Source organism: Podarcis erhardii, assembly GCF_964252035.2.
Source record: "Podarcis erhardii genome assembly, chromosome: 2".
NCBI lineage: Eukaryota > Metazoa > Chordata > Lepidosauria > Squamata > Lacertidae > Podarcis > Podarcis erhardii.
In genome coordinates, this window is record NC_138498.1 from 91,241,705 (window position 1) to 91,254,833 (window position 13,129).

The 13,129-nt window shown below is 42.9% G+C and overlaps 1 protein-coding gene and 1 pseudogene across 5 annotated transcripts in view; both read left to right on the forward strand.

The window, feature by feature from the left end:
* The window catches only part of LOC309337041 (protein SSUH2 homolog), a 29,335-nt gene extending 23,973 nt beyond the window's left edge, over positions 1 to 5,362 (forward strand). For all 4 annotated transcript variants that reach the window (XM_081853689.1, XM_081853691.1, XM_081853690.1 and 1 more), the window contains 3 exons: positions 969 to 1,074; positions 2,892 to 3,005; positions 4,838 to 5,362. In XM_081853689.1, the coding sequence (XP_081709815.1) occupies positions 969 to 1,074; positions 2,892 to 3,005; positions 4,838 to 4,978 (361 nt within the window). In that variant the 3' untranslated portion in view covers positions 4,979 to 5,362. The remainder of the gene's footprint in view (positions 1 to 968; positions 1,075 to 2,891; positions 3,006 to 4,837) is intronic.
* Positions 5,363 to 12,249: 6,887 nt separating this feature from the next.
* LOC309335247 (small ribosomal subunit protein uS10 pseudogene) lies at positions 12,250 to 12,689 on the forward strand (annotated as a pseudogene). Its single transcript has one exon. The product of its transcript is annotated as a small ribosomal subunit protein uS10 pseudogene (transcript).
* Positions 12,690 to 13,129: the final 440 nt, after the last annotated feature.

Sequence of the window (13,129 nt, forward strand, 5' to 3'; positions counted from 1 at the left end):
AAGAGGACATGTTTATCAATGGTCTAATCTTGTGTTGTGAGAACCTCTCTCTCTCTCTTATATATACTACATATATATATGTAATAAGGTATATATATGTAAAAACAGAAATAATAATTTTATAATTGATTTTATTAAACTCTAAAAATGACAAAATCTACATCAGTTAACAATTTTGTGTCTTTTTCCAAATCACAATTCATATTTGCAGCTCTGAGCTGAGTGTGCCACATTATGTTCTGAGGCTCATAAAAACAAACTGTGCATCAAATGCCAAAAAATAGGGTTGCCAGAATTGTTGAGCTTCCCCCGCCCCCTCGGATGTCCGGGGAATTTCTGGACATATGGCAGCCCTACCAAAAGATTAACTAGTGTATAAATCTGAGGCTCTCTTTGTGTTTAAGGCTCAGGGCAGGGGAAATGGCTCATGCTACCATCTTCTGATTGGCCCTGCTTACTTGCATCTAATTTCTTGTCTAGAGACCAGACAAATAGTTAAATATGAGGCTATTCTAGTGGTCCATGAATTTTTCCCATAGCAATGCTAGTAGAGCCAACAAAAAACCTCCAAATGACTGAGCAACCAAGTCACACACAGACCAGTCTCTCTCTCCCCCCCCCCCACTTTCATCTCACCTCATCATAAATCACTGGAGCCAAAATTCCTTGCTAAGCAAAACACATTTTCCGAGTCATCCAAAAGCAATGTGGGAAACTGTGGTATCAGGATACAAGCAAAGCCTTCATTCAGATTGCAGTTATACACAATTACCTAGAACTAAGTTTCACTGAAATCAATCAGTGGGAAGACATGCAGGTTTGCCGTATTAATTTATTTTTTCAGTGCTGTCTAGGAGCTGGATGTTGTGAGGTCAGCACTGTTACGCTTTGCCCAGCCTACTTTGTCCTTGAATGTGTGCCTGAAAAAGAAAGCAAATGTGTCTTCTTCGTTTCTGTTTTCTCAACAGGAAGAACAATGTTTTAGAACATGTAGCAGACAAGAATTCTGGCTTCCCAGTTCACCATTTGCAAGAAGTGACTGGGAAGGAAATTGTTAGTGATGAAGGTTCCTTGGTAAGCCACATTCAACCAAATAGCCTGGGGGCAAGGGTGCTGTTTTTCTTTTGTGGGGTGTGGATATACTCGGGATGTGGGACAAATTCAATTCAGTTCACATTTAAACTTACCTAATTCACACTTTCTGAAATAATCCGTGAACCAAAACACAGCCCTCCTTCAAAACCTTCACTTCTCTAAATGTTGCAGTGCAGTTCTATAGCCACATAATGGATGTGCTATAGTGCATATACTAAACATAGGGATGTGGGTGGCGCTGTGGTCTAAACTACAGAGCTTCTTGGGCTTCTTGTTGATCGGAAGCTTGGCAGTTGGAATCCCTGAGACGTTCGAAAGCATGCCAGTGCAAGTAGATAAATAGGTACCACTGTGGCGGGAAGGTAAACGGTGTTTCTGTGGGCTCAGGCACTCGTCCTCTGTGCGCCAGTAGCGGTTTAGTCATGCTGGCCACATGACCCGGAAAACTGTCTGTGGACAAACGCCGGCTCCCTCAGCCTGAAAGCGAGATGAGTGCCGCAACTCCATAGTCACCGTTGACTGGACTTAACCGTCCTTTACCTTTTCACCATACTAAACATAATGCATATACTAAACATTTTTTGAAAGTTAGGTCATTCAGTTTATGGAAACACTTTAAATAGGAGCTTGAATATAAGCTCCAGGTAAGCAGTTAAATGTCTGTTTATCAAAACTATAAGGTGAGAAAGATTTGTTTTTTTTAATTGGAAATATTGATGGGAATTTCCTATGTCGATTTTTGTTTTGTTTTGTTATCCCATGAAAAAGAAGAGTATTTGGGCTGGTTTTGGTGTTTATATGCCCTATACTCAGGGGGGTTTTCCCCCAGCCAGAACTTGCCAGAACTCAGTTCTAGCACCTCTCGGGTGGATTCTGGCACCTCTCATGTGGGTGTGATTGCCATTCTAAAAGAACAAATGAAGTGTTCATGGCCATCTCAGTTCTACTATAGGCAGATGATGTGGTACTCCTATTCCAAACAAAAGTGGGCCTAAAAAGATTGATGATGGCAATCACAGAATACTGCCAGAAAGAACAACTGACTGTGAATTTGAGTGCTATATTGAAAGGGAATTTTCAATGTGCGTTTTCCTTGGCTCACAGTGGCTGGAGAAGCAGCACCTGTTAAATTTCCCACTTATACAGAAGTATTTGGTGCAGCAAAACCCTGTCTTCTGTCAGTGGCAGATTTGGGTACGATGGTGCCCTGTGCAACACCAAAATTTGTCCCCCTCCATCCTCGCACTGCCTTCCCAAAGGCAGGGAAGCAAGTCACTGGGCTTTGAGAAGGAAGCATGAGGGGTTGGCAGGGTCCTAGAGCCCTCCGACTTCCTTTCCAAAGCTGGGAAAGCACTAACTATGCTTTGGGAAGGAGACAGGAAGATTCCAGGACTCTATCAGAGCCCAACACCACCATCCCAAAGCCAAGCGACTTGGGTTTTCAGAAGGTGCCCCCTCAACTCAGCACCCAGTGTGTGTGTACTGCTAGCACAGCCCTAAATCCACCCTGCTTCTATACTGTATTCCATGCAGACAAGCAAGGAGCATTAAAGAGCCCAAGGACATCCTTGGGCCAATCATAAAAATTCAAGGAAGGTGCAAAGCACTGGGGTGTGGCACTGGGAAGAGCCCCATGGGTCAGACAGAGAGGCCCTGAGGGCTGACTTTTGACCCCTGGACCTGAGGTTCCTCATCTCTGTCCCAAAACAACAACGCCACCACTTTTGGGTTTTTCTTGGGATTTTAACAATATTTTACAAATGTGAATATAGCAGTGTATTTTATTTGTTCTCTAGGTATTTCCCATAGTTGATTTCCCAGAGCCATTAGTTGAGGACTATTCCCGAGCATTCATTGCGCAACACAATATGCAGTTTACCTCAGAAGGATTGCACAGAGTCCTGAGGCAGGTAGGTGGAAAATGGAATCAATGGATACCTGTAATAAAGGATTAGGGTTTGTTTCTTGTCCGTAACTTGGCATAACTTCTTCTTCTTCTTTTTCTTCTACTATGTCATTATTATTTATTAAATGTCTTACCCAGCCTTCACCAGCAGGTCCCAGGGAGTGGATATAACAATTTAAAAATCAGAATAAGAAATAGTTAAAACGAATTACAGTCGCAGGAATAGAGTGGGTCTTGAAAACACATGTGTCATGTGTCATGTGTCAAAGGCCAGGGTGAAGAGGTGAATCTTCAGCATGCATCAGAAGCTATGCAATGAAGGTGCCAGATACACCTCTGTGAGGAGGGAATTCCACAACCTAGGAGATGCCACACAGAATGCCCTCTCCCAGGTCAGTCACCCTCACTGAACTTCTGAGGGAGAGATGTAACTTTAACTTAGAGAGGCAGACTCTCAACAATATTTTTGCTGGCTGTACCAGGGCCCAATACTTTTTAGGAAAGTTAAAAGGGAAGTTGTATGCTGGTGAACTGTATGGTGACTGCAAATAGGGAATGGTTTTTGGTTTTTTATCCTCTCCCTTTGTAAAACAAAAAGGGGGAAAGGTTGCAGCATTCGAGGAACTTCAGTAATAGTTGTAAGGTAGATATACGAAATTAGATATATTAAGAATAAGTTTAATTATGATAAAAGTGTGTATTGGCAATAAGTATTATGAAATCGAAATATGGAATAGACGGGAGGTTGGGTCTTTAGTGTTAAGACCAAAATATGTTCTATTGTTTGCTAAGAAAATTATGTGTCTATAGTTATTCCTGTGTGTAATTTGGAATTTGTGTTTTTTTTCTTTTTTCTTGTTGTATCAATAAAAAAAATCTTTTTTTAAAAAAAGGGGGGGGGGAGGAAAGGAAGGGACTTGTGAGAACCAATAGGCAGATGTTCCAAAACAAAAGGAAATAGTTTTTCACATAATGCTTTTCTGAAATTCCTTCCTTGTGATGTATGTATCAATAAGGTCAAAATTGTCACGGCCATGAACAGTTGCACAATAGGCTTGTCAGTGAATGTAATTTCATGTGAAGTCATATGAGTTTCAACTCATCACCACAAGCTGGGGGATGAACAATGGAGTCATTCAATAACTATTCCACAGCATACTAGAACTATGGGTATTACAGTGTTGCACAAATGATGACTCTCCAAACTGAATCCAACCCATGAGCTGAATATCAGATAGTTCGCCATGAGTTTTGCTGCCTGTGTGGAATGCTCAACTCTTGGCTATTTTGAGATACAGGGTGCTAAAGTGAACCAGATGAGTAATCTCTTACCTGGCACAGGAGATATTAAATATTTTCTTCCTTTAGCTAACAAAGGGGAACTATTTGTGGGTCAACACATTGGTGTCTTGTGGGAGCTCTTCTTTGAAGACAGAAAGGCAGGGCATAAAAGTTCTTCTAAAGAAACAGAGTTGAGTTCAGGTCTGGCAAAGACATTTTGCTGCCTGAAGCAAAAGGCAAGATGGAACATCTTCCCTATTCGATGTGTATGTAGAAGCCAATTGTACTGACAGCTGAATCTTACTACAAAACCAGAAATGGGATGGCATCCTCCACAGCTAATTTAGGTCGCTGAGAACAGGCCATGTGGCATACAAACTGTGGCTTCCAACACAGGAGAATGTCTGGTGTTCAGGGGTGCTTAGAAGGAGCAGCCAAGGGACTGCTACCACTGCTGCTCAGCATCTGCCACCTGAGGGAGTTTAATGGTAGGGCCGGCCCTGTTTGCTCTTTGGAGCAGGTTTTTCAGTAAATTATATATCTCTTTTTCCCCAGAAACAAACAGTTGAGTTGGTGCCACTCACAAAGGTTGACTATGAATGGAAAGAGAGAGTCTATTCCTTCTACATCTTTGGCAATGAGAATAAAGTATATACCAAAGACTATCCAGCAAAGTGCTGCTGCTCCATCATGTGACACGAGGACAGTTTTGGCGGCATTCAGCAACACAGCTGCTCCCTGTTATTTGTTCTTCATGGCAACTTGCAGATTTTTATTTTATTTTATTTGCTGAAGGACATTTTCTGTATGATATTTAGGGATTCAGCCATAGTTCAGCACGGTCAAAGTTGATTGTGGGTGCTATACACCGGACATTTGTCTCTAATACATGACTGCATTGGCTGTGCTTTTCAATTAGGGAGATGAAGGAAACTATTTGTTCTAATGTACGAAAGAGGATTCAATGCATTTGCTTTCTTGTGGTTGTGCATTAGGATGTCTCAAGCTAAGCATCCTGTAAACTTCTTGTGGAAGTATAAGCAGTTCAGAATGAAATATATTCCAGCACTGGGCATCATATTGCACGAATCTCTGCAGTGATTTGCATTCCTTCTCTTAACTAAGAAGGTCAGGTAAGTGAGGAATTGATGGACAGATTTTTCATTTGTCTCCTATACTAGAACAGATCCCCTTTCGCTGCCATTTCACTATCTGATTGTACAAGTGCCACATTTAGCAAAGTCTATAGCAAGGTCAGAGAAGCTGTGGCCCACCAGGCATTGCTGGATTACAACTCCCACCATCCGTTACCATTGGCCATGCTTGCTTGGAAGTGGTCCAGGAGCTCCTCAAGGATCACAGATTCTCCATGCCTGATCTGAAGGATCATAGCTGTAGCCGCCATATAGCATGCTCTGATGTTATTGTAAACATAGAATTCAATGAGAAAATATTTTGAAAACTGAGTCTTAGCTGTGATCAAATGCCCCAGTACCTGGTGCTCAACAACCTCTGTGTTTAAGTACGGTGGTGCCTCGCAAGACGAAATTAATCCGTTCCGTAAGGCTCTTCGTATAGCGGTTTTTTCGTCTTGTGAAGCAAGCCCATTGACAGCTTAGCGGATTAGCGCTATTAGCGGTTTAGCGGCTTTTAGCGGATCAGCTGATAAGCGGCTTATCAGCGGATCAGCTGATAAGCGGCTTAGGGCTTAGGAAAAGGGGGGGGGGAGGGAAAAAACCCCGCAGGAACTCGCAAGACAAGCAAGCCCATAGGGAAATTCGTTTTGCGAAGCGCCTCCAAAACGGAAAACCCTTTCATCTAGCGGGTTTTCCGTCTTGCGAGGCGTTCATCTTGCGGGGCACCACTGTACCAGTATTAAGGCAAATAGCATCTACAGTGGTACCTCGGGTTACATTATGTAATTCTACCTGAAGAAATATCAGGATCACCCCAGAGAAGAATTAGTGTGAGTCTGCAGGATGAAACTTTTTTTTATTTAAGAACATGTCTCAGGTGGTGTAATACATTTAAGCAACCCTTTGGATTTTGTTTCTGTTTTTAAATTAAATTACATCATTGCGTAGAAAATGACTAAGAACAAAACTGATCAGATTTGCTGGAATGCTATGCTATAGGGGAATAATGAGCAAGTCTCCTAATGGTGGGTTCCTCCCCTGTCCTAATACTTGCACAAAACCATGTGGTATAGCAGTCAGAATGCTGGACTTAGTCCAAGGAAACCCACATTGAAATTTCCACTGAACCATGATGCTCATTAATTCACAATGGGTTAATTACTAAGAAAAACAACAACACTATTATAGCTATGTCTGCCAATTTTCCTGCTCTTATACATTTAAGGAACATATGACATACAGACGTTAGTCAAGTGAAGCTACTCCCAGCATGATGTGAAACTAAGTGATGCAGGAAAGCCTTTGTCCACCTGGGACCAGAATATCCCAGAGTATCGATCTCCTCCTTATCTTCCTGCTGCTCTGTGAACCAGCCAGAAAAGTCATTCCCTTGTCAGAGGCCTTCCTCCATGTCCTCTTGCCACCTGGGCGGGGAAGTTGAATAGAGAAAGCACCTTCTGTGCTGTGGCCCCCAGACCGTGGAAGAGCCTCCCTAGGGCCATCCAGATTGTCTGTGAGTTAAATAACATGGCATAGAAAGCCCATTCAGGCCAACCATTGATGCTTTTAGCTCCATATTGTCTCTTCCCTGCCAGTCAGGATGTCAGACAGGAGTTTTTCGTAGCCCTGCCTGGAGACGCCAGGAACTGAACCCAGGACTTTTTGCATGCAAAGTGTGCACTCTACCACCTCTCTTACCATGTTTTAACTGCTGCTATTTTAATAATTTCACTGTTTTGTCTTATTTGCAATTTTCATTTTAACTTTTGAGTTGCCTTTGAATAGTTTCTGTCAGAGGCCGTGTATATATATATATATATATTTGTAATAAATAACATAAATCAAAGTTCTGCCTGCTTAATTTCTTTGGGATGATGTTAATAGCAAAGAAGCCAGACCAAAATAAAAATGTGTTTATTTAAATGTAGCTCACTGGGATTTGATAATAAATTCCAGCGCCAGTGAAATGCTTCAGAGTCCTGTCCTTGCCCTAGGACCACTTAAGCCTGTCTTAAACAAATAAAGGTCACTAGTCAGTTCTGCAGCATCGTTGTGTCCTGTCACAGTGGTACTACACTGTAAATAAGTGTACAGTGGTACCTCAGGTTAAGTACTTAATTCGTTCCGGAGGTCCATTCTTAACCTGAAACTGTTCTTAACCTGAAGCACCACTTTAGCTAATGGGGCCTCCTGCTGCCACCGTGCCGCCGGAGCACGATTTCTGTTCTCATCCTGAAGCAAAGTTCTTAACCTGAAGCACTATTTCTTGGTTAGCGGAGTCTGTAACCTGAAGTGTATGTAACCTGAGGTACCACTGTACCAGACTTCAGGGACAGGAATGGAGCTGGATCACAAATAACCTGTGTAAACCACATAGGACTCCACAGCTGCTTCTCCAGCAGAGGTTGACAAGGAGAAATGGATGCAGAAGTGGGAAGTTGCATTAGGAGGGACAGAATGATATTGTAGCTGTGGTAATGCAAATAATTGGCTGTACTATGACCCTACTATGAGTAAATAAGCTCAGGCTGGTATACTGGTATACACGCAAGCGCGCGCACACACCCATAGTCATAAGAGGTAAACATGCTGAAGTTGAAACCAAGATCCTATGCCTGATGCCAAGTTCCACGAGGAATTTTTCTTGAGCAAAATTACAGAAAACGAACAGCTCCTTGGGGCATTGTACTGACGTCACTGAGCAGACCAAGCCTTTTTTATATGAGAGTTTAGAACAATAAGAAGTCTCTTAACAAGATTTTGGGTCGCTAGAACTTCTCCCACATAAGATAAGTAGTTAAAGTAGTAGACAGGTATAATGGATGACTGCCAATGTTAAAGGTCAGTAGATCACAAACAATGATATTCTCTAAAGACATTGTAGTTGGAATTGGATTGTGTAACAGGCAGGACACAGTTCTGAATGGAAGTAATGGACATAAACAACTTCATCTACCAACTGGAATGATGATATTATTATTATTATTATTATTATTATTATTATTATTATTATTATTCCTTCTTAAATTTGCTTACTGCCAAAGATCACAGGGTGGCTCACAACATAAAAATACAAAATGAGAACACAAAAGACATAATAAAAACAGTTGGGGCATCATTTTACCTGAACCTCATGACTCGAAAACTTTAGACATGTAGTCCATATATCAAAGCAACGTGAACGAACAACAATCGTGTATACCAGACCATTTACTGGTACCAAGCCTGGTATTTGCCACTGTTATCTCAGTTCACTCCAGGAGGAAATATTGCAACACTGTCTTGATAAAGCTCTCAATCCAATGTTTCCAAGACGCAGGGCTCTTTCCCTAGCTATTTTTATTTTTTGCTGTATTATTTTATTGTGCAACTGTAGTGTTTCCCTTTGCAAGTATTAAATATTGTAATATGTTCTTCCCCCTCGGGATCTGATAAATTGATAACAATGTTATCAGAGTATTACAGGCTGTTTTGTTCTGTGTATATGGCATTATTAGCATGCATTTAAGGATGTGAGCATAACTGGGTAGTCAGGATTTGAAAGGACGGTGCAGCTGAGATGATAGGCATTACTACTAGAAAGCTGTATGAAGAAGATAACAATTTGGAATAAGAATCTAGGGAGAACCTGCAGGATGAGACCAAGGGCCCATCTAATCTGGCACCCTGTTCTCACAGTGGCCAACCAGATGTTTGTGGAAAACCTGCAAACGAGCACAACAGACTCCACTCCTGGAGTCTGCAACAACTGGTACAGTGGAACCTCAGTTGTCGAACATAATCCGTTCTGGAAGACCGTTCAACTTCCAAAACGTTTGACAACCGAGGTGCTATGGGTGGTTGGAAATGTCAATGGAGAGAATTGATAAACACGCCTCGGAAGCTGTTCAACTTCCGAGGCACGTTCAGAAACGGAAGCAATTAATTGTGGGTTTTGGGCGTTCCAAAACCGAAACGTTCGGTTTCAGAGATGCTTGAAAACCGAAGTTCAACTGTAACTCAGAAGCATGCTGCCTTCAAAAGTGGAAGCAGAACCTAGCCATCATGGTTAGTAGCCCTTCGAGGCCTTATCCTCCATGAATTTGTCTAAACCTCTTTTAAGGTCACCCAACATGGTGGCCATCATTACCTCTTGCAGAAGCAAATTCCATGGATGAACTATGTGCTGCGTGCAAAACTGCTTTCTTTTTGTCAGGTTCCATGATGCCGCGCAGACTCACTCTGTCCAACAGACAGGCTCAAATTGCCCGCACCTGAGCCCTTACAACATTTCTGCACAACCTGCTCAAAGCAGCACACCCAGGTGGTGACTTTCGTTGCAACGGCAAGCAAGTGGAGGATATATAACCAGAGTGCCAAATCTTTTTAATGCATAGCTCCAAAGTGTGATAATTTTATACAATTTTATACAACAGATGTTAATCACAGTTCTGTAGGGGAAAATTTATGGGGGGGGGGGAGATTTTCATGACTCGTATCTGATAAACACCAAGATGAATTGTAGTGTCAAATCACTCCCCTGTGAGCACTATATTAGTCATGCATATTAATAGTGATGAATAGTTTAGGCTACGCTGCTGCAAAGTGCTACTGCAACGAGCACCAGATGCTGTTATTTACTGAAATGCTCTGCGTGTGCTGGAGGCTGTTGCGATTTTTCTGGTGCAATTTCAGCATGAGAAATTGCATTTCTTTTTGCCAGTTTAAATTTACTGCCATTAGCAAGCCGATTTAGATTTATAATTTCCCCTCTTTTTTATATATTCTTGGGTGGTGGTCGTGTTTAATTTATTGACTCTTGCACAGATTTTTTGGTTTCTCATATTTTATCAGAATAAGCCTGCCTTAATGAAGAGAAGAAGATCCCAAACTGAAACCAAATGTTGCTTGAGCGCCCACAAGTATAACTGAAACATACCAGGCAGGCAACACTTTTTCTTGGACTGATTCATGCAGATTTACAGATCACTTACTTTGTCCACATTATGCCTACATGGGAATGGGTGGAGAAACTGAACTGTAAACCAGGGATGGGGAATATTTTCTGGCCACAAGGCCAGATCCTTATCTCTTAACCCTTGGTGGGCCAAAGTTTTGTAGGTGGGCAGGTGTCCTCTCCTACAATATTCCCACTCTGCTCCTTGGTGCTTTCAGGTTTCATGTTGATATTCCTTGGAACCCAAGTGCTGCCGGTCTCCTTTCCCTTGCCTCTTCCTTCAACTTGGCCTTCTGGATTGATTCTCCCACACATTGCCTTGGGTAGTCTCCTCCAAGAATGCTCTGTGTTTGACCTATCTACTGTGGAATCTGAGCACCATCTCACCTGCTTCAGTTTGTTGTTGTTGTTGTTGTTGTTTAGTCGTTTAGTCATGTCCGACTCTTCATGACCCCATGGACCAGAGCACTCCAGGCACTCCTGTCTTCCACTTCCTCCCGCAGTTTGGTCAAACTCATGCTGGTAGCTTCGAGAACACTGTCCAACCGCCTCGTCCTCTGTCGTCCCATTCTCCTTGTGCCCTCCATCTTTCCCAACATCAGGGTCTTTTCCAGGGAGTCTTCTCTTCTCATGACGTGGCAAAAGTATTGGAGCCTCAGCTTCACGATCTGTCCTTCTAGTGAGCACACACATTTAAGAAGCAAGAAGACTTCCAGTATTCTTTGTCTATGTTCACTATGCTCTGACCACAAACTTCGTAATTAGCCTGCTAGTGCCAAAATGGGGAAGAGCATGCTCCACTACCTCGTTTGCTTGGTCAAAAGATTTACTTCAGCAGAGCTTCCAGGGTGCTTTCCAGAAACACTGGCTGACATCAACAACTGCTGGGCCTAGTTCTTGTCACCTTATCTCCCAGAGGCACAGGGCTGGAAAAGAACGCAAATTGATCAAGAGACTTGAGTACACTATAAAGAGCAGAAAGACACATCTGAGAACTGTTTATGTTAGGAAAATAAGAACATAAAAAGATCCCTGCTGGGTTAGACCAAAGGCCCATCTAGTCCAGCTTCCTGTTCTCACAATGGCCAACCTGATGCCTGTGGGGAATGTGAAAGCAGACCCTGAGCACAGCCCTCAGAAGGCTACTGCCTCTGATAATGGAAGTTGAACATAGCCCTCAGGATAAGTAGGCACGGATAGCCTTATCTTCTATTAGTTTGCCTCATCCTCTTTTAAAGCCAGCCAGCTTCATTGAAAGTCCTCGAGTTCTAGTGTTAGGAGAGAGGTAAGAAAAACTTTTATCTATCTACTTTCTCCATGCCATGCATAATTCTATAAATGTCTATCATGCCACCTCTTATTTCCCTTTTCTCTAAACTAAAAAGTCACAAATGCTGCAACCTTTCCTCACAGAGAGTTTGAGCCACCCCCTTGACTATTTTGGTAGCCCTTTTCTGAACACCAGAAGACAGGCTCTATGAGGCGACCATGTCAGACAGTAGTCGATCGCTGGGGTAGGTGGGAGCAGTGGTGGCTGGTGCTCATTGGAACTGGTTCATTAAGGGACAGGAGGCCAACGGTAGATGGCGCTAGAGCCAACTAATTCTAGTTTTGCCTCCATCCTCCTCCATGCTGAGTTCTACAATGGCAACACTGACACTAAGTGTCCTGAGGTGTCACTGAGCTCAAGAGTGGACTGGCAGGCTGAGATGGATGAGGAGAATGTGCCCCCTGCTCCTCCCTTGCCTCCTAGTACTCCCTAGGTAATCCCACTACCCCCAGGGCATTACCCACTTTGGCTAACCAGTGCCCCAAACAAAGTAGACAAGACCCGATTTAAAAAATGAGGGCAATCACTCTATTCCAACAAGAATAAGAACAACAGCACCTGCGTCTGTGTCTCGGCGAGACATCCGTTTCCTGACTCACCGCTGTTCCCCGGGCCTCATGCGCTTCGGCCAGGAATAAGTCGGTCAGGAAGGCTCTGCGGCGGCCATGGAATTTAAAGATACTGGGAAAGCACCTGTAGAACAGGACGTAGCAATTCATCGAATCAGAATCATCTTGACAAGTCGCAATGTGAAGTCGCTTGAAAAAGTCTGTGCAGATCTGATCAGAGGTGCTAAGGAAAAGAACCTAAAAGTGAATCACCACAAGGAAAACACCATGTGGTGAAGGTTCCAAGACCTGGGATCATTTCCAGATGTGCATTCACAAGAGTCTCATTGACTTGCACAGTCCTTCGGAGATTGTCAAGCAGATAATTTCTATCAGTATTGAGCCTGGAGTAGAAGTTGAGGTTACCATTGCTGATGCCTAAAAGATTGTCATCTGCTTCAAAAAAAGTTAATATCAACTTTAAAAAAAACACAGAACAACAGCATCTGGGGGGGGGGGGGATGCCCCAAACTGGGTAGCAGTGTTGTACAGAGGAAGCAACCAACAAAACAGGAGTCGGAAGTTGTCAAGGAGCAAAGTGGATGGGAGATTATTGAGATTGTCTGAGGTTCTTAAGAATGGGGAAAGCATGGGTATGCTGCCCATATACAGTGGGGAGGTTACAGAGGGAACACCTAAGTAGAAAATGAAGCTGTGTGGTGGTGTAAGGGCTGACTAGAGAAGTTTGTTCCAAAATGTCAGACCTAAATTCCTTAAGGGTAGTTCCAGATGGGTGTTTATCATGGGATGAGCTGGTCCATTAGGGAGTCACCTACCTGCTATCGTACATGTTCCTCCTCCTTAATCTCTAGGGTTGCCATTGTTCAAACAGTGAAA